This window comes from Notolepis coatsorum (assembly GCF_963971535.1).
Source record: "Notolepis coatsorum genome assembly, chromosome: 15".
Classification (NCBI taxonomy): Eukaryota; Metazoa; Chordata; class Actinopteri; order Aulopiformes; family Paralepididae; genus Notolepis; species Notolepis coatsorum.
The window spans coordinates 101,593,074-101,620,174 of NC_140179.1; the positions used below are offsets into that span (position 1 = coordinate 101,593,074).

The 27,101-nt window shown below is 44.4% G+C and overlaps 1 protein-coding gene across 1 annotated transcript in view; it reads left to right on the top strand.

Annotated features, from left to right (window-relative positions):
- Nucleotides 1-322: 322 nt before the first annotated feature.
- pnpla8 (patatin-like phospholipase domain containing 8) overlaps nt 323-27,101 on the top strand; it is a 49,045-nt gene continuing 22,266 nt past the window's right edge. The window contains exons 1-8 of the mRNA XM_084330736.1: nt 323-450; nt 6,289-7,604; nt 11,656-11,805; nt 13,599-13,750; nt 14,377-14,471; nt 18,464-18,635; nt 18,844-18,901; nt 19,397-19,591. Of these exons, the coding sequence (XP_084186862.1) occupies nt 6,549-7,604; nt 11,656-11,805; nt 13,599-13,750; nt 14,377-14,471; nt 18,464-18,635; nt 18,844-18,901; nt 19,397-19,591 (1,878 nt within the window). The 5' untranslated portion in view covers nt 323-450; nt 6,289-6,548. The remainder of the gene's footprint in view (nt 451-6,288; nt 7,605-11,655; nt 11,806-13,598; nt 13,751-14,376; nt 14,472-18,463; nt 18,636-18,843; nt 18,902-19,396; nt 19,592-27,101) is intronic.

Below are 27,101 nucleotides of genomic sequence, written 5' to 3' on the forward strand. Positions count from 1 at the left end.
GCGTGGACGGGTCGCACGGGTCTATACTTTCCGCCGACGCCTGTTTCTATCACTGGTTAAGCTTAGGCACTCTTTCGAAGTTGGTTAAGGTTAGAGTTTGTCTTAGAGCATGGCGATAGTCTTTCTCTGGTCTGCATCCCCTTAACAATTGTATGTATTGAGCTGTACTGTACTGTACCCATTCTGCAATCTGTTAATAAACTTTTCAATCTATCAATCAATCAATCAGTAGGAGGTAAAGGATACCAGAAGATGGCGGTAATGCCCCAAACAGTTGGTGGCCGACCGCTGTAAACCCCAAGTAGAAGAAGAAGAAGAAGGACCACCGCAACACTTCCGGACTGCCGGAAATTCTAAAGAAGAAGAAGAAGATACCAAAAGATGAATTAACAATTGGTTTAATATCGAACGTGATATCGATTCATGTCAAGGGGAAGCCTGTTTCACGAGGTACGTCGACGACACACGTCTCAAACAGTTTATTTATGTTATATTTTGTGCATCGCATAGCCAATTGCTGTCGCTATTTGTCCGCTAACGACGTTAGCCATCTAATAACGTTAGACGAGCAAAGAGCGACACAGACAGTTCGAGACAGAATCCTATAACTGTCATCCCTCCAGCTGGTCGGGTTAACCTTTGTGTGATAGTAAAGGGCTAACCTTCTGTATTGTCACAGTGAAAGGGTTAAGAAGGGGATGCATGAATGAATGAATGAAAACTTTATTTAACAGATTGCAGAATGGGTACAATACAGCACGGCTCAATACACACAATTGTTAAGGGGATGCAGACCTGAGAAAGACGTTAGTCTTGTTTCCATCAGGGTCCCCCATTTTCAATTCATATAGAAATTTTTATGACATACACAACATACATGACATTTATGGCATAGGGACATATAGGTATTTAGTACTGTGTAGTGATTGTTAATTGTACATAATTCACCCACGGAACTATTGTTAGGAACAAGAGTTCCGCCCGAACATTATATGAGGTGGCACTTCCTGCCACCACACTCGAGTCGACTGCACGCAACGTAGCAGTAGCATGTTGTATTTGTGTACCCAATAAATGCTGTTCGCTCTACCTCGAGCTACCGTCTCCGTCTCCCATCTCTCGGCACTACACTGGTGACCCTGACATTGGTCTCGCTGAAGTATCAGGGGCCGAACCGAACATGGCAAACGATGCCGTTATTATTCGATTGCCAGAGTTTTGGGAGCATTCTGCGGCGGCGTGGTTCGCGCAAACAGAGGCGCAGTTCGCCCTACGAGGGGTTGACGACGACGCCGCGCGATATTACCACGTCGTCTCGAGCCTCGGGAGCACGACAGCGGCGAGGACGGTAGGCTTCATAACAGCTCCGCCTGCACGGAATAAATATGAGGCGTTTAAGACGCACCTACTCAGAATATTCGAGTTGTCACAGTCAGAGCGGGCCCGACGCTTGCTGGCTATACGAGGCTTGGGGGACAGCAAGCCTTCGGAGCACATGGAGATGATGTTAAACCTGCTGGGGGCAGAACGGCCTGATTTCCTGTTTATCGAGCTGTTTCTCAGGCACATGCCGCCACACGTGCAGACGGCACTTGCCAATACAGCGACTGCTGATCCCCGTGCTTTAGCAGAAGAGGCTGACCGCTTCTACCTGGCCACTCGACACTTTGCCCCAGGGCTAATAGCCTCGACATGCGGTTACACGCCGCAGGGGGGAGGGGCGAGGAAGATCAGGAGCAGCGCTGCCGCAGGCCTGTGTTATTACCACGCACGTTTCGGCGCCAGGGCGACAAGATGCCGTTCCCCTTGCACTTTCGGCATAACGCATAAACGCAGACACCTGCGCCCAGTAGCAGCGGTGAGCGCAGGTATGTCGAACCGGCTGCTTTTCATTAGAGACACACTCTCCGGTTGCAAGTTCCTCTGCGACACCGGAGCTCAGAGGAGCGTCCTGCCAGCTACGAAAGAGGACACCGCCGGCGATGATAGAGGTCCACGCCTGACGACCGCCAACGATACCCCTATTCGCACCTACGGTACAAGGACCGTGGAACTGTGTTTTGGGGGCCAGCGGTTCACGTGGGACTGCATCACGGCCGACATTTCGTTCCCACTACTCGGGGCAGATTTCCTGGGTGCACACGGTCTCCTCGTGGACATTAGACATGGCCGCCTGATAAACGCACAGACACGGGCTTCGTTGGCATGTGTCCGCGATGAGGCGACATACGGCGGCCTTCTTACAGCTTTCACCGACCACGAACCCCTCACGTTTTCCGAGTCAAAGGTAGCGGAGCCATGGTCGGCACGACAAGAGCTCACGTACGATTCCGAGTGCGCCGCAAGACACGTCGCCGAGAAGCCCAACGTCGTCGTCGGAGCTGTACAGCCGGACCTCGACTACGTCAACAGGGGCTCGGAACAGGCCTCCGACCACGACATCCAGGCCCTCAGGACTGCAGATTCCAGTCTACGCCTGGAGGACGTCGCGATTGGTCACTCGGGTCCGACGCTGCTGAATGACCTATCCACCGGACACCCTAGCCCACAGGCCCCTGAGGACTGGCGAAGACTCGCCTTTGAGGTGGGGTACAACCACCACAAGATTGAACCCGCCCACGTGGACATTTCCCAGCCCTTAGGGCTGGCCCTCTCCCCCCGCCGAGGCCGTCCGCCGCTACCCCGGGACCCGCCAACGACGGAGCCGCCGTTGGCCTCGTCGACGTCTGTGCCCCCCGGGTGTCGGGGAGGACACGGGCGCTTGCGCCGCCCCTACCTCCCCGCCCCTGGCTTTCCGCACTCACCGTGGCCGGTTCATGCCTCCGGGCGCCGTGGAGGGCGCGAGCGCTTGCACCGCGCCCCCGGTGGTCCGCTCACGCCGCGGCCGGGTCGTTGTCTCTCCCCGCCGTGGAGATTTTGACCATGGTTGAATTCTGGGGGGGCTTGTGTAGTGATTGTTAATTGTACATAATTCACCCACGGAACTATTGTTAGGAACAAGAGTTCCGCCCGAACATTATATGAGGTGGCACTTCCTGCCACCACACTCGAGTCGACTGCACGCAACGTAGCAGTAGCATGTTGTATTTGTGTACCCAATAAATGCTGTTCGCTCTACCTCGAGCTACCGTCTCCGTCTCCCATCTCTCGGCACTACAACTGATACATTTGTGACATAAACGGTATTCAAATATACAGTACTGTTACCCCTAGATCCTGAGTATATACATATGATGGGGAGGGGACTGTACATTAGGAGGGGGTGGGCGGGTGGGAGAGAGATATACATAAGGCGGGGAGGGAATATATACATGCGGTGGGGAGGAGACTGTCTATTAGGAGGTGGTGGAGGTTTTGGGCATTTACGGTGGCCAGTTTCGAATTGCAGCCTCCCGTAGGTGCTCTTTAAGAGCGGTTTTGAATGTGGGTAGGGATTCACATTCCTTTACAGCTTTGGGTAGGGCGTTCCACATTGATGTGGCATAATTGCGAAACGTATTTAGTCCCTTGTTTGAGCCGAATCTGGGTTTAACATGATTTGTTGAGCTTCCTCTGGTGTAGTGGTTGTGGTATTCACTGACCTTTGGGAAGTATTTTGACATGTACATGGGTACCTTAGTCGTATAGTGTATCTTGTAGACCAGGCCCATTGCAAGTTGCTGTACTCTGTCGTCTACTCTAAGCCATCCTAGGTTGTCAAAGTGGGCAGGGGTGAGGTGGGTTCTGGGGGTAAGGTCAAGTAGTAGTCTGACCAGTTTGTTTTGTGATGTTTGTAATTTTGTTTTAAGCGCCTTTGAGGTGCTTTGGTACCATGAGGTGCACGCATAGTCATAGTACCCTTGAATGAGTGCTTCTGCTAGAGTCTTCAGGGTATTCTTGTTTACCAGAGAGGAGATCCGGTACAAGAATCTAGTTCGTTGGTTGACTTTTTTTATTACATTGGATGCCATTTTGTCACAGGAAAGATTAGCCTCTAGAATGGAACACAGGTAGGTAATTTCGTCTTTCCTTGTGACAATATTGTCACCCACTGCAACTGAGAAGCCGTCGGTCTTGCTGAGTTTGTTATTTGAACCGAAGAGAATGGACTCTGTTTTGCCCATGTGTAATGATAGTTTGTTATCAGCGAGCTATATGCAGATTCTGCCTAGTTCTGAGCTGAGGGTTTTTTCAACCTATAACTTGTTCTTGTCAGAGACCAGCAGGGCTGAGTCGTCCGCAAACAGGAACAAGTTGCAGTCACAGGCTGACGACATGTCATTTGCATAAATTAGGAAGAGTAGCGGTCCTAGTATGCTTCCTTGTGGAACACCACAGCTCACTGTGAGGGGGGGGGGGGGGGGTAGGGTACCGCTTACCTCTACCATCTGTTCTCTCCCCTCCAGGTAGGATTGCATCCAGCTCACTGATAAGCTATCAAAACCAATTGCTTTTAGCTTGTCAATCAGAATGGAGTGATTGACAGTGTCGAAGGCCTTTTGTAGGTCCAGCATGACCATGCCGCAGTATTTGCCCGCGTCCACCTCTTTTGATGTGGTCGTTAAAATAGAGGAGGCATGTGTCAGTGGAGTGGGACGTTCTGAAGCCAGATTGGAATTCGTAGATTCGATTTTTTTCCGCCAGGTACTTTTCGACCTGTTCGTAGACAATTTTCTCCATGACTTTTGAGATGGAGGTAAGAATAGAAACAGGGCGGTAGTTGCCTGGGTCTAATTTGCTGCCCTTTTTGTGCAGAGGGGTCACTCTCGCAATTTTGAAGTCCTTGGGGACGTGTCCCTGTTTTATAGAGGTTTATTATGTGAGTGATGACTGGGGTGATGGCGGCTGCTGCGTCTCTGAGGAATTTGGAGGGGATGTTGTCATGGCCAGTGGCCTTGTTAGGTTGGAGGGCGCTCAGTTTTTTGAGTACCTCATCTGTTGTTACCATTTCCAGTTTGAAGTCGTTTTTGTGGACGACTTCAGACCAGAGAAAGACTTTCATCTTGTTTACATCAGGGTCCCCCCATTTTCAATTCATAGTGACATTAATGACATACACAACATACATGACCTTTATGGCATAGAGACATACATGACATACAGGTATATATAGTAGTACCCAGGGGTGCAGTGCTAATATCAGAAGTGGTGGGATGGTGGTGGTGGGGATGACGAACAATGTTTTAAATGTAATTGTACGACTGCGCCAATGTGATTAATTGAAAATGGGGGACCCTGATGTAAACGAGACGAAAGTCTTTCTCTGGTCTGCATCCCCTTAACAATTGTATGTATTGAGCTGTACTGTACCCATTCTGCAATCTGTTAAATAAAGTTTTCATTCATTCATTCATCCGTACTTCTGCTCAGAATAGTGGTGGGATGGCGTGGTACCGCATGGGACCACCACTGCACCACTGATGATAATACCTTGGAGACCTCTATGGCGAAGTAGACTGTGGCTGTGCCCCTCTGGGTGGGGGTGCCCCTCTGGGTGGGGGTGCTGCTCCAGCGGGCGCCATACTGGTAGAGGGTGTCGTACTCCCTTTCGCTCGTCTGGAGGAGGTGAAAAGCCAACTGGGCTGAATTTACTCGTAGAGTTGCCTCTTTCCCACTTCAATGGTGAAGTCCTCGCAGGTGACCCAGGCGACGTTCGCGATCTCGTCCTCCTCCTCCGTCTCGTTCACCACAGCTTGACTTGCTCTTTCCAGCGCGTTTTGTAACGATTTCGTCCTGCACTGCCAAACTCAAATTGGACGGCAATCGGTCCTCTTCCATCATCATCATCATCATTCCGACTTCAGACACACAGCCTGAAACAATTTGGCTGTCTATTTCTTTACTGTATGATAATGATATCTAGCTTTGATCCAAACGAATCAGGCCTACAGCTGTTCTGGTCTGCATCCCCTTAACAATGGTGTGTATTAAGCCGTACTGTATTGTACCCATTCTGCAATCTGTTAATAAAGTTTTAATTCATTCATTCATTTCTGTTAAAACATAATTTCGGTTCTAACCTGAACTTGTGTGTTATTGTTTAGATAGGTTACCATAGCTACCAGGGAAGGCAGGGCTTCTAGAGGCAAACGCATATATTTTGGATGAACAGAGCTCTCTATTGGCCCATGTTTATCAAACAAAAACCCACCTTGTTGTTTTGGGATAAAATATCGCTGATCATCATAATAATATATTGGTCTGTACCTTTTTGGATAACATTTAATTTGTTCCATTTCCACCACGTGGTGGTTTTTTCCTTGTCCTGATGTCCTTTTGATATGGTTTTGTGTTTCTTTTCTTTTTCAGATACCAGCAGAAGAGGAATAAAAAAAAATTTCTCCCACTCAAATGAGAATCTACTAAAAAGCCACCATACAACGCCGGCAGCCAAAATGACACGTCACTTCATTGAAAATGGGGGACCCTGGTCTGCATCCCCTTAACAATTGTGTGTATTGAGCCGTACTGTACTGTACCCATTCTGCAATCTGTTAATAAAGTTTTCAATCAATCAATCAATCAAGGCACCACTAAGCCCAGACCGCAGGTGGACCAAAACGCAACGCATGTCACGGATCAGGACCACCCTGGACAGCGTCACCAAAGCGGTGGGCGGCACGGACATCCTCTCAAAGATCTCCCGCTTCAAGAATGCCGCCTCGGCGGCCGGCGGTGGCGCCCATGGTGCTGAGAAGGTCGCCACGGTCGAAGCAGAACCGCTAGTCGCCGCCGGTGAGACGGCCCCTGCCGCCGCAGACGAAAACGACATGAAACCGCCGGAACGTGACGAAGAGAAGAAAGTAGGAGAGGTCATAGTCGAGGCTGAGACACAACAACAACAGCAGCAACAGCATCAGCGTGTCCCGGAGAAGCCCTTCGTTGTCGTCGCCACCACCAAGCAGGCCAAGCCCAGTTTAGCGTCCGCGGCGGCTGCTGCTGCGTCCGTGGCGGCGAGCTCGTCGTCCTCCTCCTCAGTCGTGGCCAAGCAGACCTTACAGCTGTTCCACCCCAGCGCTCTCTCGGCCAACATGGACGAGACCTACAACACTCTGGCTCAGCACGTCAACAGTTACTTTAGAGGCACCGGCACGCAAACGCAGGGGGGCGCTGGCAGCAACAGCGACGGGCCACGGCAGCCTCCGGGGGAAGGGGAAGCCCCCGTCCTTAAGCCGGTCTTCGGCCCGAGCGCCGGAGACCATGAGCCTACTTTAGCACCGGTGGCAGAGGCGAAGTGTATAGATGCTGGCGCTACGCCTACTGCTCCCCCTACTGCTCCAGAGGTGCCCGGTCCTCCGACAGGGACGCCCCCCTCCTCTCCCGACTCTCCTCCCGCCGATGTCGCGGTCCCCTCCGCTACTACCTCCCTGAAAAAAGGCTTCACTCACTACCTCTCCTACCCCCGGCCCAGTGTGCGGGAGTTCGTCGGCAGCTACATCGCGCCGCTCGTCCCCAAGTTCAGGGGTCAGGAGTCCAAGAGCATTGCAGCAGCGGAAAAGGACAAGCTTTTGCCATCCGCCGCAGTCGTAGAGGCCGTCATGGCCAAGGCAGGGGAGACGGCGGAGACCGATGATGAGAAAGAGGAGGAGAAGACCAAGAAGCTGCTGCTGACGCAGAGAGAGAAGGTTTGGAAAGCGGGGTTCGCACAAGGTCCTTGAAGTGCTTAAAGTGCTTGATAATTTTTTTAATTTCTTTTTAAGTAAAGGTCTGGAATTCCTTAAACAGCTAATTTTTTACAAGGTGCTTAAGAAGTCCTTGAAATTTAAATCAACCATTCGCATTGAAAGTTTTGTTCATCCATGATAAAATTGTTCTGAATCTAGAAATAAATTCTTTTTAGTTTAAAGTCTAAGTAATACATTTACATTTAGTCATTTAGCTGACGCTTTTATCCAAAGCGACTTACAAGTTCTGTACGACAAGTCATCAGGAAGGGTACAACTCAATCAGCTGAGTAACAATGTTCATTAAAGTGTTGAGTGCTACAGTGTAGGTTAGTTTATTAGGACAAGTGCATGACAGTAAGGTTAGTTAGGGTTAGAATATTTTTTTTGTAGGTTTATTTCAGATAATGGTTGAAGAAGTGCGTCTTTAGTCGACAGCGAAAGATTAGACGGGTTTCGGCTGTCCTAACTGGGGTGGGTAGTTCATTCCACCATTGTGGGTCAAGGACTGAGAAAAGGCAGGTTCTCCTTGATGACCCTCCCGGAGCTTGGATAGGAGTAGGTCTGAGGCGGCCAGAAGATGCAGAGCGTAGGGGTCTTGAGGGTGTGTAGTTAGAGACCATTGATCGGAGGTAGGCGGGAGCGGTTCCCTTTGCCCCACGGTATGCCAGGTCGAGGGCCTTGAAGCGGATTCGTGCAGCAATGGGGAGCCAGTGCAGGTCCCTAAGAAGTGGGGTGACATGGGCCAACTTCGGTAGGTTTGAGATCAGGCGGGCCGCTGCGTTCTGGATGAGTTGAAGAGGCTTGGTGGCAGTGGCCGGGAGGCCAGCGAGCAGTGCGTTGCAGTAGTCGAGGCGGTAGATGACTGTTGATTGGACGAGGAGTTGGGTAGCTTCTTTTGTCAGGAAGGGGCGGATCCTTCTGACGTTGCTCAGGAGGAATCTGCAGGTTCTGGTTGTCGCTGCGATGTGAGCAGAGAAGTTCAACTGGTCGTCGAGGACAACACCAAGGTTCTTGGCGGTCGGGGACGCGGTCACAGCTGCATTTTCGACTGTGGTAGAAAGGTCGATCAGGGGGGAGGATTTGGCCGGCAGGTGGAGCAATTCTGTTTAGCTTAGGTTCAGTTTATTGTTGTTTATTGTTTAAAAGGATCCCCATTAGCTGCCACCTAAGTGGCGAGCTAGTCTTCCTGGGGTCCACACAGAAAGACAACAGAAAACACAAAACACAACAACATGAGATACATATGACGATCACAATTAACAATGATAATCTAAAAACAGTAAAACATTGTAGACATCATTATCAACATCAGAATATTTTGCTCACATATTTAAGTAGTGCATTCTCAGGTGATATTTGAAAGACACTTTGCTATTCAATTTACTTATGTTCAGTGGGCAGTTATTCCAATGATTGATGGCACGATAAACAACAGTCCTCTTTAAAGCATTTGATTTTGAACGTGGTAAGATAATCTGTCCATCATCGGCTGACCTAGTAAAATAAGAATGAACCTGACTGCATCTGACAATTTGTTTGTATAAGAAAACAGGTTGAGACGAAAAGACAGTGTTCCTGAAAATGTTTACTGTGTTGAAAACCAGCCTATTCTCTACCGTTAACCATGAGAGTTGACGGTGCATAGTGATAGTTTGTTCTCATGGAACAATGTAAGTTTGAGGTGGTTGGTCGTCATCCAGGCGGAGATGTCAGACAGACAGGCCGAGATCCGCTCAGAGATGTGGATATCTGAGGGAGGGAAGGAGAGGAAGAGTTGAGTATCATCGGCATAACAATGATAGGAGATGCCATGAGACGTGATAATGTTACCCAGTGATTTAGTGTAGAGGGAGAAGAGAAGGGGTCCCAGGACACCCCTCCGCAGGGGGCGGGTGGCCGACAGGGTCCCTCTCCATGACACTTGGTAGGAGCGGTCGTTGAGGTATGATGTCAGCCATGTCAGCGCAGAGCCAGCCACTCCCATTCCTGCGAGGGCCGCGAGGAGGATCTGATGGTTGACTGTGTCGAAGGCTGCAGATAGATCTAGGAGAATTGTTGGAATTTGGTTTTAAGTCATAACTATTGGATCACATTTCTTTTTATATAAAAACAGCATTTAAAAGTGAATTGTATCCTTTTAAATGCCCCTTTAAAATGAAAAATGGTGCTGGGAAAAGTACTTGAAAGTACTTGCATTTCATTTTGCAGTGTCTGTGGGAACCCTGTGGAAAGGGGGGGGGGGGGGTACCAAAATTATTTAAAGAGCCAGTACAACAAAGTTAATTCGGTCAGAAAAAGATTATTGTGGAATGTTAATGCCAGGAGTGTCATTCTGAGCATTTAGTGGCCTTCTGTTCATTGAAAGCAGATGTCAAGTTTAGTATCTTATCTTATACATGAAGCTTTCAAATTGAACAGATTCCAAATTCAAAAAGACAACTTCATGGGACCAGTAGGATCGGTTGCTATGGGAGATCAACATCGGCCAACACATCGTCACGGTGGCCGTAGATGTTTTTGAGCCACTAAAATTAATCAACATTTAGCAAACTACCGGTAGTTGAATGACTTGTTTGTGGACTAGCTAGCTGCTATCCTTTACAACTACTCACAGACTGATGGGCCAATCAGGGTAGATTATTGTAGAGTAGATTATGCAATGTTTTCAGCATTTTCACCACAACAACAACAACCCTTCTAATATTGTGGGCAATTCTACATAAACATACCTTCTGTAAAAAGACTGGTATTCATATCATCCATGACTAGGGATGGGTACCGAATTCGGTACTTTTGAGGTACCGAACCGAAACACGTCGGTACTACCGAGTATCGAATCAAGTGAGAAACCGGAAAAAATATAATTTTTTTTTTTATTAATTTTCTTTTTTAACTTTTTTAACTTTTTTTTTTTAACTTTTTTCTTTTCATGTCAACGTTCACACGCACAATACATGCTTACCTAGGATTTGACTTGATTCAACAACAAAGCAGTCAAAGCAATGACAAGCCGAAAACTGTCGAAATTGTAGTTATTTGAAGTTTGGATTTTTTTTTACGACTGAGTTAGGTAAATAATTTTTTTTTAGACTAAAGTACCGAAAAAAGGTACCGTTGGGTACCGGTATCGATTCACAGGTACCGGTACCGGTATCGGTTCAAATGTGAACGGTACCCATCCCTATCCATGACAGCCCAATCAATATTTGTGAACAAAGATCAACTCTCTCCCAGAAACCCAAATAATCTAGATTCAAACTTGCGACGTCATAAAGCCTGGAACTTATCCATAGTCGGCGTTTATAATGTAATAAAAACAAATAAAATAATGTAATACCCCCAAAAATCATTGTTAGTTCTTCGAACTGGGAAATGCAATGCTGTCCCCGGCAAATGCCCCCTGGGTGCCTCCTTCTCAGTCCCATGCCTGGAGTCTGGACCATCTCTCCCTGTCCGAGCTCTATGGACGAGCTCCAGCTTTTACATCATCTTAGCATCACATGGTTGAGTGTTTGTTTTGGGTTTCTGGCTTCGAGAGAGAGAGAGAGAGAGAGTTCATGTATTGAATGGACTGTCCTAGAAAGTAATATTCTTAATTTTGAGTCATGATGGATGGATGGATGGATGGATGGATGGATGGATGGATGGATGAATGAGTGACGAAGTCGATAACAAATATGACGGCATCGTATCCTCTATGCTTTGAAGTGCAAAGTAATATTGGTTTTTACGTCAGTTTGTACTTTCTTTGTATTTGTCCTCAGCAGTAATGAGGACTGACAGTAATTGGCTATAGTCAGTTCTAGAACGCAAGGTGTGTGGTTGTTTTTGTCGTCAATTTGAAACCAAGTATAGTCTTTCCAGACTGTTGAATGTTTAAAAAAAAAACACCATTGGGAGAATTTTGCCTATTGTGTACTTTGACTTTAAGAGAAGTTTTGGTCGGTTGTAAACATGTGTGTCTCTGCTCCTGCCGTGCACTGTTCAACATGTTCTCTCACCTCTACAGATCATAGCCAGGGTGAGTCTGGACAACAGGACCAGAGCTCTGGTGAAAGGTCTACAGCGGGTTAATGACGTCAAGCTCCTCACCAGCCGCATCGAGGAGCTCAACTGCCACCTCATGGAGTTCCCAGAGACCAGGGGAGTGGCCATCAAGGTGCGTGTGGGGGGGGGGGGGTCATTACCCTACCCTACTGTTAAGGCCGAGATATACCGTTATATATATATTTACCATTTAAATATACTTCAACGATGTCGTCAATATTTTGCATGTGGGAGCTAGACCGCATGGGTTGCAGCAACACTACCGAACCACTAGGTGGCTGTGTTGCTAACGGTGCGCGGCTGTTCCCTGAGCCTAATGCATGCACAGAGAAGAAGAGGGTATGTATCTGCTCGTCTAACTCCAGGGTAGATGGCAAATACAAGTTGGCGTGTTCCTTTAACCCTTTCACCGCCGCACTACAAAATGGTTAACCCCTTTCACCGCGACAATACACAGAAGGTTAACCCTTTCACTGCCGCACGACAGCCGGTTAACCCTTTCACTGCCACACGGCAGAAGGCCACCGTCGGTTGTGTGATAGTAAAGGGTTAACCTTCTGTCGTGTGGCAGTGAAAGGGTTAAGGCCCCCAACACACTGTGTGATTTTTGCCCGTCTTTAGCCCGTCTCCGTCCAAAAAATGACCTTGTCGTACGAAAAATGTTTCATTGTGAATGGCGGTCGGCTGACACGAGTTGTTCAGTGCAACAGGGGCCGCGGACAGCCGTTTATCTGTGCTCATCCACGCTGTCCTGGTCTCCGGTGAAGTTCTGGCAATGTCCCGAGATTTTGGAGGGTGGCGTCGTCGTCGTGGTGGTGCAGTGTGGCTGGTCCCGTAGTGCAGCCATGAGGCTATCCTCCCAGTGAGTGACCTATAAGAACACAGAAGGCAATGACGGCATGCTTGGGCCTAACAAAAATAATGGTTTGTTTCCGGTTGCCGACCGACCCTGCCGATTTAGGTGCGACCCAATATATTTTATGAGTTTTTAAAAAAAATTATAAAAAATAAAAATGAAAAATCAGATTTTTTATTTTACTTTTTTTTTTTTTTAGAATAAAGTTTCATAGAAATCTTAGTCAAACCTTTAGTATTATGGATATTAAACATGCTGGCAGAGTACATGCATCCATGTTGTTGTGAACATTTTAATTAAATAAAGAAATTCCCTATCCATAGTCTCCGTGGGAAAGAATCAAATTAAAAAATTAAATAAAATAAATTCCCTACCTACCCATGGCCTTAACTGACAACCAACAGGAAACAAACAATATTTTTTTATGCCTTGGCAGATCGTTGAAGAAAAAGAAAGAAAGAAAGAATGTAAACCTGTTGTTTTTCCTCTAGTGCCAACATACAGATTTATAGCCTGGGTCTGTTGAGACGACGGGCAATATCAGCAACTATCATTTCTGTCATCATCTTACCTGGTAAAATGTTGCATGTGAAAGTAATGGCGACAGGGGCGACAGTGGCTCAGGAGGTAGAGCAGTTGTCTGGTAATCCTCCGGAGGTTCCCAGTTCGATTCCCGCTCCTCCCCAGGGCAGCGTGTCGAAGTGTCCTTGAGCAAGACACTTAACCTTTAATTGCTCCCGATGAGCAGGTTGGCACCTTGCATGGTCGCCTCTGCCATCGGTGAGTGAATGTGTGAGTGAACGGGTAATATGTGAGGAACAAGTTGTAAAGCACTTTGGATAAAAGCTGCTATATAAATGCAGCCATTTACCATTTTAATGGCGGGGAGATTGTAAGGCTGCGGCAAACGTCTCCACACTCAACCGAGTGCTTTCTTCTAGTTTTTAAGATAAAATTAGTTTGTAAGCCGTCTCCAGTCGTGACGTAGCTCCACCAATCATCACACAGTTTCCTGGTTCTCTCCCCCCCCCCACCCCCGTTCCTTCCAGGAGAGTGTGATCCCCTGCCTGCTGCGTCTCCGCCAGGCCAGAGACGAGCCCCTCCAGGCGGCTGTGCGCGAGGCCCTGGCCCTGGTGGGCTACACAGACCCCGTCAAGGGCCGGGGGATACGGGTCCTGGCCATCGACGGGGGGGGGACCAGGTCAGTGTTGCCCTCCGGGTCCTTCTGTGGTGGTCAGCGAGCTTTGTCCGCTAACCCTTTCACTGCCACACGACAGCCTGTTAACCCTTTCACTGTGACAATACACAAGGATGCGGAGCTAATGATGCTAATGATGGAGCATCGCCGTCGGTTGTGTGATAGTAAAGTGTTAACCTTCTGTCGTGTGGCAGTGAAAGGGTTAACTATGTTCAGCTTGGCTGGGTCCAGCGTTTTATTGTACGCTTGGGTTTGTGTCTCTATTGTGTTTCTTCTTGTAAACCCTCTGGTTGCTACTAGGCAAAATTCACACCACCGGCGACTGTGCTACACAAGCTGCTAACCCCACGATGATCCAGGTTGTGAAAGGTGGCTGTCTCTCTCAGCTGGGGTCCAGCCAGGTTCTAAAGACAACGGAGACACTCGCTGTGTGCCAGACCCCCATGGCTAGTAGAGAAGAGGCGTACGTCAGCACAGCGGGGGAAAGGACTGTGTACCTGCAGCACTGTGTGTGTGTGTGTGTGCGTGTGCGTGCGTGTGTGTGTGTGTGTCTGTCATGGCTAGCTTACTTTGTGTGATTGTAGTTTCTATAATGTTGCTAAATGTTTTTTGTGTGTTGTTGGTTGTAGGGGATTGATGGCCCTGCAGACTCTCCACAAACTGCAGAAACTGACGGGCAAACCCATCTACCAGCTGTTTGACTACATCTGTGGGGTCAGCACAGGTACACACGGTCACACGGCGCCCCCCTCAGTCTGACTACAGCTGGTGCACCTAGTTGTTATATATAGTGATGCACCGATGTGAAAATTGTGGCCGATACCGATAACCGATATTAATATTGCTGTTCTGGCCGATACCGATATTTACCGATGTCGATATCTCTGTATAGAAAACACTTTTTATGATAATCAAATAAAGAGCTATTTTCCAAAACGCATAATTCTTTTACTTTTGTAACTTATTTTCAGAAGTGGCTGATATTTTGAAACTATTTAAAGGTGCCATGCATTATAAATGTCATTTTTCAGTCTCTAGCATTGTATTATAGTAATAGGAGTTCGTATCAATGTGTTTTTGGGCCTAAATACTATATTGGCGAATTCCTCAGCTACAGCCCATCCCCTCTTTGCCTCTAGTAAATCAGGTCATGTTGATTTGACGACCTGGTGCACGTCACAGGGCGCTGTTTATAGCGCACAGTGATGTGATTGGCTCTGTGGTTTTAGCTAATGCCCGCCTCCATTCTTGCTACCTGCAGCCGATACATACAACCTAGAAACAGAAATCCCGTCACTCGCCTCAATTTCACGATGAGCAAACCCCGCAGAACATGTAACGTTCCTGGTTGTAGAGCTACAAAGAAGTCTTTGCACAGTTTTCCCGTTGATGCCGAACTTCGCCAACAATGGAACAAGTTCCTTTTTGGCGACCCTCCAAGTTCCGTCGCAACGTCTAATACTCGGGTTTGTACTGCACATTTCTCCACCGAGGACGTCGCCAATCAAGGTATTTTTGATGCTGGCGTGGTCTCCATGTTGGTTCTAAACAAAGGAGCTGTGCCTTCAATACGCGACCCGACACAAATAGTAAGTATATATGTCGTAATTAGCCATATCACTTACTGACTGTTGCTAGCTACGTTCACTGTTTGTATGTGTGAGGGAACATTGAGGGTTGTGTGAGATATGTTATCATAAATACCATCTAACGTTATAGTATATAACTGCTGCTCTTTATAAAGTACTGCTCAATACCAACAACTGCTATGACATAGTACAATCTAACGTTAGTGTGTGTTTTCGACGGGCCGCGACAGAAGTACACAACCATTAGATAACAGTAACTAACTAACAGTGCAATCAATCAACTTACCAATCGGAAACGATGTAACGTAAGCCTCGATCGCTGTTGTTTGGGGGGGGGGGGTCAGTACAATCTAACGTTAGTGTGTGTTTTCGACGGGCCGCGCGCGACAGAAGTACACAACTATTAGATAACAGTAACTAACTAACAGTGCAATCAATCAACTTACCAATCTGAAACGATGTAATGTAAGCCTCGATCGCTGTTGTTTGGGGGGGGGGGTCAGTACAATCTAACGTTAGTGTGTGTTTTCGACGGGCCGCGCGCGACAGAAGTACACAGCCATTAGATAACAGTAACTAACTAACAGTGCAATCAATCAACTTACCAATCGGAAACGATGTAATGTAAGCCTCGCTGTAGCAAATCGCCTTCTTCTTCTTCTTCTGAATCATACTGTGGGTCGCTCTCTGGATCCCAAACATAATGTACAGCCATGTTGTATTAGTTAGTAAAATCGGTATATGTTTTTGCGTGTCGAAATAAAAACCTGAAACCTAAGACCTTCACCTGGATGGAATGACGGGGAGATGGGCGGAGCTATTTGGTGGGTGGCTGTCACTCAAAGCATTCTGCTAGTATGGGTGGAGCCAAGCCAATAATAGCTTGCTTTCATGAGGCTGAAAAATGCTGGTTTTGAGTACAAGATTAGAAATATAAAACAATGATTATTTTTGGAATAAAAATTACAGATGTGTTACATAGACTCACAGGAAGTGTGTAAAGTTGCCCAAATAGTGCTAGGAATAGCAGTGCATAACCCCTTTAAGGCCAAAACATGTAAAAAGAAGAAAAAAAAGATTAAAAAAACAAACATGTTTTTTTTTTAATATCGGCCCTATCTTGATATCGGACCGATACCGATGTGTAAAAAAACTGCCATATTGGCCGATATTATATCGGCGGCCGATATATCGTGCATCACTAGTTATATATTATGGATCAAAAGCACAAGGTTTAGGGCCGCACCGATACTGATGATAGGATATTTTGCAGTCTGTAGGAAGTGATGTGTTCAAACTGTTCAAGCGGCATGTCTCGTGACTAAAATATATGACTAAAATAGCTACAATAGACAATTTATAAAAAGAAAAAAATATATATATAATTTATTTTGTTATTTCATTTTAATAATAAATAACAATTCAGTACATTTTATATCTGTGTTAATTTGTTACATTTTGTTTCACTAAGTTAGGAAAGTAATGTTTTAAGTAGGGATGTCCGATATTATCGGCCGATATCGGCATTAAAATGTGATATCGGAAAATATCTATCGTTTTTTTTTTTTTTTTTTTTTACATTTCTATAACCTTTATTTACCCAGGCAAGCAAGTAAGAACAAATTCTGATTTTATTTATTGTCAAAAGTATGCATAATGTTGTGTTAATTCCACGACAAGAGATATGTAATGTTAATTACCTGAAATTATTCCGTTTTTTGGGGGGGGGAAACCCTGCATATATCGGTATCTGTTGGTATCGGAAATTAAGAGTTGGACAATATCGGTATATCGGTATCGCTAAAAAAGCCAATATCGAGCATCCCTAGTTTTAAGTCAAGCCTGATGTTGCCTTGCACAAAATAATGATCCCAGTCTCTTCCACACAGTGAGGCATACCGTTTATTAATTGAACAATGGGTATTGGATCGGTACTCGGTATCGGCCGATATCCAAAGCCCAGGTATCGGTATCGGGACTGAAAAGGTCGTATCGGTGCGTCCCTAGTCTCGTCCTCCTCGGCACGCTCTCGCGCTCACATTCCGCACAAGACGTGTCATTATTAACTCGTGTTGTGCAGAATTTGAACACGTGTAGCGCGAGGATGACACACGTTGTGTCAGATTCAACACATCTCTTCTTGCAGCTAAACGGGGCATCGATATCAGAAAAGTTGCCTATCTCAAACCCGCCCTCTTTTTTCTTGATCCTCCAATCACAACAGTTTCAAACTTTTTTTTTTGAAGCAACAGTTGGGATTGGAGGATCGAGAAAAGAGGGCGGGTTTGAGATAAGTGAATTTCCCTTATACTGAAGTCTGATGTTAAGAGCCATGTGTAACGTGTCGTCCTTCGGATGAGACGCTAAACCGAGGTCCTGACTGAATCTCGGTTGTTAAAGAACCCAGGACGCCTATCGTAAAGAGTAGGGGGTTCCCCCGACGTTCCTGGCCAAATTCCCAATCAGGTCTCTGACATCAAGGCCACCTAATCATCCCTTCCCCTTAATTGGCTGATATCAATCCCTGTCTCCAGAGCCGTTCAGCCGTTGTGTGTAGTGTGATGTGTGTCTGGTGCCAGTGTATGGCAGCCATTGAGCCTGTGTAGCCCAAGGTTGGGTGCTGCCAGGGGTGGTGAAGGAGGCAATTTCCACCCTACGTTGTAAATCGCTTTCAGTGGTTAGAAAAGCGCTATATAAATGTAATTAATTATTATTATTATTATAAAGCCACAGACCAAAGCCACTTGGTTTGCCACATGATAGATGTAAAGGGGTAGATCAATGACCCAAAACGATATGTCGTGAATGTCTATACTAGTCGGTAAAAGTAATGGATTATATTGGTACTTAGTGTCAGTATTATAATGTTTGATTCATACATTGGGCTCTTATTATGTGCTACTCGTTTTTTTTTACTCCATCTAGAGAACCGAATAACATACAAAATGTTGCACAGACAATAATTTATACTATTGCCTAAAAATGGGCTTTCGTGCTAGATCCTATGAACTACTATAAATGGGCAAATGGCATCAACTTTTAAAGTATTAGAACTGGCATTGGCATCGAAAAGCTCCCAACAATGCTCAGCGCTACAAGAGAATCCCGTCCTCTCCCTGTTTGCCAGGCGCCATCTTGGCCTTCATGCTGGGGGTGTTCCAGATCCCTCTGGACGAGTGCGAGGAGATGTACAGGAAGCTGGGCTCCGACGTCTTCAAGCAGAACGTCATAGTGGGCACCGTCAAGATGGGCTGGAGCCACGCCTTTTACAACAGCGAAGTCTGGGAGAACCTCCTCAAGTCAGTCTCACTCAATGTTCTGACCTTCCTTCTTCTCTTCCTTCCTTTCCTCCTTCCTTCCTTCCATACTCCCTCCCTCCTTGCCTCTTTTTTCACTCCCTTTCATCTTGTGTGTCATCTTTCCCTTCCTTACTTTTAGTAATTCTTCTTCCAAATGAATTTGGTGAAATCTAACGTGTCCTAAGCTTTGCATTTGCATCCCCTCTAGGGAAAGGTTGGGTGAAGGCCTTATGGTGGAATCTGCCCGGGACCCAAACTGCCCCAAAGTAAGTGCACATCTCTCCACACAGCACGGGCAAAGTCCTTATTCACACCTAGAATCCTGCTCGGAGCTTTATCTCAAGAGGCAGAGTCATTTTTTCAGAATTTGTTAGACATGGCAGTCCAAGTCATTTGTCAGACACACAAGTGGAAGTCATTTGTTAGACATGATAGTGGAAGTAATTTCATGATAATTATACAGTTAATGGCGATCGGGAGCCGTCCTGCTCCTTAAAACATTGGCTATATCTATTTGTGCATGTACCTGGGGTAGACTTAGGATAGAGTCTGTATATTATACCAGTGTGGGCTATACAAAGTAATATTATTGATAGACTATACTATACTTTTTGTATTCTTATTATCCCGTCTGTACCTCTCCTCATATCGCTGCTATGACAAATGTCCCTACGACGGTGGATGAGTACGATGAGTTTGTCCTTTTTCGACCGCCCCTTCCAATGTCGTATGTGGGTGTGTTTACTCGATCCGTCCACTAGGTGTCGGCAGTGAGCACCGTTGTGAACAGAGGTCTGCCTCTGAAGGCCTACGTGTTCAGGAACTACCGGATGCTGCCGGGCACCCGGTCCCACTACCTGGGCGACTGCAAACACAAGATGTGGCAGGCCATCCGGGCCTCCTCCGCCGCCCCGGGCTACTTCCAGGAGTTCGTCCTGGGCAAAGACCTCCACCAGGTGAGACCGATTTTAGACACTGCATCTCAATGTGTGGAGTGAAACTGTGGAACAGTCTGAATGTGGTGCTAAAGCAATGTCCAAACATGAGACAATTCAAACTGATGTATAAGGAAATTATGTTCACGAGGTACAGGGATGAGGAAGGGACTTTATATTCACGGGTGTTTACATTTTTTATTTTTATTTCTTTCATGTTTTACATATATAGTTTTTGTTTTTTTTGTTTATATATATATATATATATATATATATATATATTTTTTTTTTTTTATGTTTTAAATTAGTACACTCATTTGAGTAGTGGAAAAGGGGTAGGATTAAATAAGTGTATACTTCTTCCTACTCCTTTTCGAACATGTAAATTGAGTTATGTTTTGCTTTTGTTTAGTTATTATTTTGTTTGAGTTATGTTTTGATTTTGTTTAGTTATTTATTTTGTTTGTATTCATTTACATGTTCGAAATAAAGATTTCAAATCAAATCAAAGATAAGATAAGATATTCCTTTATTGATCCCCTTAGGGAAATGCAGGCATCATAGGGGGAGGGGGGGGAGGTACAGGTAGTATAAGACATGGTACGGGTGACATCATTATAGTACAGTGGAGAAGAAGTAAAAAATTTAATGGAATAAAAAAGCAGTGTAAACAATATAACAAATCAATATAATTGACTCTGGACATGTGCATATTATGGGCAACAAGGTGCGAGAGGAGGGTATGTATGCCCTCTCTCAGTTATATTTGCCCTACAATAAATAGTTACAATATATAATCTAAATCTAATCTAATATATAATCTAAAAATGAGTCTGTGATTGAACGTGCTTCTCGTCTTGACTAGCTCATCGGGCTGGGTGTTATACACCTCTCCATGGCTTCTGAATGAACCTCTAGGCCAGACCTGGGCATTGTACGGCCCGCGGGATGATTCTGACCGGCCCGCGAAAGATTACATGACAATACATTATTATTATTTTTTTAAATTTTTTTTTTTTTTTTTTACTTTTTCTTTTCATGTCAACGTTCACACGCACAATATACGCTTACCTAGGATTTGACTTGATTCAACAACAAAGCAGTCGGGGCAAGCCGAAAACGGTCGAAAGTGTGGTTATTTGAAGTTTGGATATTTTTTTTAACAACTGAGGTAGGTAGATTACATTTTTAGAGACTAAAGTACAGAAAAAAGGTACCGTTGGGTACCGGTATCGATTCACAGGTACCGGTACCGTATCGGTTCAAATGTGAATGGTACCCATCCCTACTGAACACACAACTGCAGGGCAAGGGCATTTTTGCTCATGAAATGCATAGCCATGTGAAAGCCTTCATGACAAAGTTGCAATTAATTTCAAGGCAACTAGGCAGCAACAATCCCAAACACATGAAAACCCTGAAAGAAGTCAAACCATCAGCTGATCACCGGCACAAGTACTCATCCATGTTGGGAGCACTGCATGATGAATTTTCAAGGTGTCCAGGTACAGATCCTCTCTCACTGATGAACATCTGGCAGACATGCAACATGCAACATGCAGACATGCAACCTGACTTTGATGGACTTGTTAAAGCTCAACAGAGACTGGATTTCTCACACTGAATGAAAAAAAAAGAACTGAAGAACACTAAAATGTGGAAATATAACAAGTGAAATGGGACACTTGATCTTTTTTTTCTTTTTTTTTTGCACAGTTCTGAAAACATTAAATGTTTAATATAGGCATGTAAAGTAAAAAAGGCTACAAAACTGGGACACTTTTCTTTACACAGTTCAGTGACATGTCTTGTTTATTTTTGCTATAAGATGATGTGATGTCTTTAGAAAGCTAAGAAAATCCTTGTTTCAATAGTATATGAAACTCAAAATGCCCTTTGTTATTAATGTTTCACATTTTGTTCATCATTTTGGAAATAAATTCTATTTGAATAAATTATATCTTTGAAAGCTAACCTCACCTTTTAATTGCCAAATAATAACATACACTATTACCAGGGGTCAAAAAATGCCATTTACTGTTTTTTATATAGAAATTAAATGTATATTATGCATAATTGAGTTTGGAATTTTGGCCCGGCCCCCCAACATATTTTCAGTTGCTCATTCGGCCCCCTGGGAAAAATAATTGCCCATCCCTGCTCTAGGTTCTTGCCACTGTGGTGACCGTACCTACCGCTGGAACGCCTACGATGCATTTTACATTTAGCCATTCAGCTGATAGCTTTTATCCAAAGCCACTTAAAAAGTCTGTACAACAAGTCAGCAGGAACGGAAGGGTACAACTCTGGCAGCGGAGTAACATTGTTCATCAGACAGTGTTGAACGTGAGTGCTGCAGTCTTGAGTGTAGAGACATATTCACATAGTAGGTTGTAATATAGGCGGAGGAGATTATTTGGTAGCAAAGTACATGACAGTAAAAGACAGTACCAAGGTTAGTATTTTTTCTTTTAAATGTATTTCAGATATTGATTGAGGAAGTGTGTTTCTTTTAGTCGACGGTGGAGAATTGGGCGGTTAACAGCTGTGATAGATGGCGGAGTTCACACACCCATGCACAGGGCACATGTTTTGGCTCCCTGTCACCCTGAGAATAGATTTCAGAATCCTCCTTTTTGTTTTTAAGGCAATGACTGGCGTAGCCCCCCTGTATATATCAGACCTCCCTACTCAGCCCCCAGGTCCCTTAGATCAGTGTTTCTCAACTGGTGGGTCGTGGGTTGAGTGGATGTGTGTGTAATTATTTTTTATCTATTTATTTATTTTGCACTACCTATCTTTGTGAAAGTGGCTTCTCAGCTCTGGTCCAGCTGAAGACACCCAAACTTAGGTATGTTATGTTAAGCTAAGAAATCTGCTAAGAAGCATATTATTTATTATTTTATTTCATTGGGTTTTTAGCCCTAGTTGCACTTTTGTTGCACTTGCAACCCCAGTTATCCCATTAGTTCCCCCAAACGTAGGTCTGTTATGTTAAGCTAAGAAGTCTGCTAAGAAGCATATTATTTATTATTATTTTATTTCATTGGGGTTTTAGCCCTAGTTGCACTTTTGTTGCAACCCCAGTTATCTCATTAGTTCCCCCAAATGTAGGTCTGCTAAGAAGCATATTATTTATTATTATTTTATTTCATTGGGTTTTTAGCAATAGTTGCACTTTTGTTGCACTTTTTTGTGTTTATTTCATGTTTTGAAAGCTTGCGTATTACTGCAAAATTTCTTTTTTTACATAAATCATAGTGGTTAAAAATGTTGGGTCCCGACTTAATGACTAAGGAAAATGTTGGGTCCCGAGGCTAGACCAGTTGAGAACCACTGCCTTAGATCATCCAACATGGCCCTCCTGACTGTCCCTCGCACTAAGTCTAAAACTCGAGGTGACCGCTCATCTGCAGCAGTGGAATGGTCTTCCCCCAGACATAGATCTGCTCCCTCTGGGGAGGCTTTTAAATCTCGCCTCAAAACCCACCTCTACTTCATTCATTCATACTCCATAGCATTTGACTAGGATTATTCCCCGCTCCCTTACCATTCTCTCTCGTCTCTGTCAGCCTAGTGCTTATTCAGTCCCCTTGTGTTGCTGTTCTGTGTTCTGTAGTGTCCAGTTACTCTATTGTCATTCCCTGTGTCTTATGTCTTACCGTACTGTCTGTTTATTCTTTATTCTTTATTTCAGATCCCCATTAGTCACTGCCTCAGCAGCGACTATTCTTCCTGGGGTCTGGATACAAACATATAAAATTAAACAAGAATAATCAATAAAACAACATAAAAACAAAACAAATATCAATAAAATATACAAACAATTATAGAACATTCAACCAATCAAAATCAGACATACAAACAAATATGGATGCCAAATTTTCTAATATAGAACAATAACAAATATACAAACATATAGAACAAATCAAATATCAATAAAACAACAAACGGAGACATCTCAGAGAAAACTAAAACGTGCTCAAAAACAGCACGACATTCCATACACTAATACTCTAATACTCCTCATAACCACTAGACAAAGACATTCCAAATCAATACATAACCCAACGCAAGAACCCATTCATTAGACACAGATTAGACTCAACCAAAATCAATCTCTTTCTGCATTACAGCCACTCTTAGTCTCCTCTTGAATCCCACCTTACTGGTAATTGAAACCAACTATTGTGGAAGTCTATTCCAGTAGGACATTGCCCTGTACATTACAGTTTTCTTTAAGGCTTCAGGTCTGGGTCTCGGCAGGGCGAACAGACCCCTCAAGGCTTGTCTAGTGCCATAGCCATGACCATCACTAATAAGCACCAGCTGCAAAAAGAGGCACACAGGTTTATGTAAAGTATAAATATTTCTCATAAACAAAATAAGACTACACACTAGTCTCTCATTGACTCTTTCAACACTGTTTCTAATTGAGCTATATGCAATGCAAGTCTTGCAGCTCTATTTTGAGTAAGCTGTATTTTATTTAAGTCTTATTTGGATGCATTTGACCAGATTGCTGGACAGTAGTCCAGATGTGACAAAACTAGTGATTGTATGACTTGCTTGGTAGCTGTGTCTGTTAAAAAATAGGCATTCCGTCTAATAATTGAAATACTTCTGCACATTTTTGTTACAATATTGTTAATGTGAGTTGACCAAGAGAGTGTTTCATCTATTATAACTCCAAGCAATCTGGCCTCCTTAACTTGTTCAATATCTGCACCCTGCAAAGAAATATTTAATCTGTGATTCTCTCTCTGAGCATGCTTTGAACAAATAATTAGACATTTTGTTTTGGATGCATTTAGTTTCAGCTTATTTACTGTGACCCATTCAGAAATCTGCATTAACTCGCTTTGAAGAAGACTGCTGAGGTCTTTGGCATTGCTTGCCGAAGCATATATTGTAGTGTCATCTGCATAAATGGAACTGCTTGCATTTTTTAAAAACTATGTGGCATATCATTTACAAATATTGAATATAATAATGGTCCAAGGCAACTTCCTTGAGGAATGCCACATTGTAGCGTTTTAACGCTTGATAAAGTTCCATTAAACAGGACACATTGTTGTCTCATGGATAAATAACTTCATCCAGTTAGTAGCTGAGTGTTTGAAACCATAATCAGCTAGTTTTGTAAGCAGCAGTTCATGATCAATGAGATCAAAAGCTGCTCTAAAATCTAACAGTACTGTACCAACTAATAATTTACAGTCAATATTTCTTAGCCAATCATCAGCCAATTGTGTAAGTGCTGTGCATGTTGAATAACCAGGTTTATAAGCATGTTGAAAGTCAGAATTTATGTTATTAACACTTTGATTGCCTAAGGCTAAATTCATGATATACCATCCCTTGCCAGCTCTATTTAACATGGAGAAGTTCCCCTTCTTTGCAGGGCTATAACTTTTTAAATTCTATTGCTAGATTGCCATTATTAGGGCCCATTCAAGGTCCTATATGTATTGTTCATGGTGTAGCAACGTTAAACTTTTTCATTCACATATTCATATTAAAATATGATCTAAAGTATAAGTATGTTTTCATCTCTTTCTGCAGCTTTCTCCAGAACGTGATTTATAGCCCCAAATGCATTATATTGATGATTAAATACAGTTTGATAGCAATCAGCGCGATATAAAAAATTCCAACTGGAAGTACTTCTGGAAGTTACTACACGTCATCTGATGTTGACCGGATGGGCGAGGGGGCGTTTATAATTCCGTGGGCAGCGTTATACCATTCATCTAATGTGGGACATATGTTCATCAGATCAGTTAGTATCGAACACGGAAATATTACACGCTAAAACTCACCCCAGTCTCCGCGGGCCGTTGGGCGATCAGCATGGGGTAGACAGTTTTCCATTATGGGATGTAAAAATACCCGGTCCATTTCCAGGTTGTATAATCGTCCAAATCATGTTGTTTATCGAGTTATTGGAAACGGATCGCTATGTATTGTGTCAAGATGGAGCTATAGAGAGTGGCCGGAAGTAATATGGGTGATCAGCACTTCAGCCACATCACTTCCTGTTTGGCGCTTCTGCCGATCGGCCACCAGATGTCGCTCTTGAACCGCTAGAGGATTGAGAGGAGCTCTGAAATGTGTGTGAAGGCTGCGGATGGAAAATATGATTCCGATCACAGATTTTTGAAATATTGATATCAAAGACGAGTTACGGCGTCTTCGGCAACTTGAGCATGGCGGGGAAGGACGCCTAAACTCGTCCTTTGGCAACTAAAGTGTTAAGGGAGAAGTCATTTTGAATTTGTTTAAATGCAATTCTTCCATAAAACAGGTAACATACTGATTGGCCTACCATTTGGTCCAGTGAATGATTCTTTTCAATTTTTTGGTAGAGGAGTGACCTTAGCTACCTTCCATATTTGCGGATAAATTCCTTCCTTAAGACTCAAATTGAATATATGACATATCGGACCAGCAATACTTCCAGCTGATAGCTTCAAAAGTCTACTGTCCAGATTGTCGTGACCAGAGGGTTTGTCACATTTTAATTCAGACGATAGCTTTTCAATTTCTGAAAGATTTGTGACCAAAAATTCAAATTCACATTCTTTGTCCTTCATGATCTGACTTTTTATCATTGAATCTGATAAGTTACCATTTACAGGTGGCATGTTGTTTCTTATCGTATTTACTTTATTTGTGAAATAGTTATTGAAATAATTTGCAATATCCAAGGGCTTAGTGATGAAACCATCCCCCGATTCAATAAATGATGGCATTTTACCCATTTTGTCTCTACCCAAGTGCTACTCCCTTAACATATCGACTAGTCTCCTATGTCTTACTATATTGTCAGCTGTATAGTCTTTGTGTCGTAACATGTCCACTGCCCTACGCCATACTGGATCGTCGTTGTATATTCCTAGTGTCTTGTGGTCCTACTCTTCCTAGTGTCTTGGCGGTCCTACTCTATTGACTGTCCATCCTGACTTTTGTCATGTTGTATTGTCCTCTATTACACTGTGTGACTATGTCTAATCTATAGTTTTACATTTTGTAGTTACTGTACAGCACTTTGGTCGGCTCTCTGGGCTTTTAAATGTGCTATATAAATAAATGACTTGACTTGAATTTTAATATGAACTACTTTCTCAACTGCGGCAGTGCTCGTGTTATGACACTTATGTCCTGGTGAACACTAATGTGTTCTGGCACAGGTACTCCTTCAGACGCCGGGACAAGTTCCCCCGTGCGGACAACCTGGAACCAGTCAAATACTTGTTTTGCAGTCGAAAATTACTTCCTAGAAAGAGTGTGAACCCGTTTTTCTTTTTATATCGGTTTTCATCACGAGTCAAATTACTGTTATTGATCCGTAGAGGGTCCTCTCTTCCTGCCACTGCCAGTCCAGTGTGAAAGACTCACTTCCTCTCACTCTGGCCAATCAATACTCCCACTGAGTGCTACAACTCCTGAGAAGCTACAAGGGAAAGAAGGTCTAGACCAGCGCTTCTCAAACTACGGGTCGCGACTCGCCATATATAAATTAAGGCTG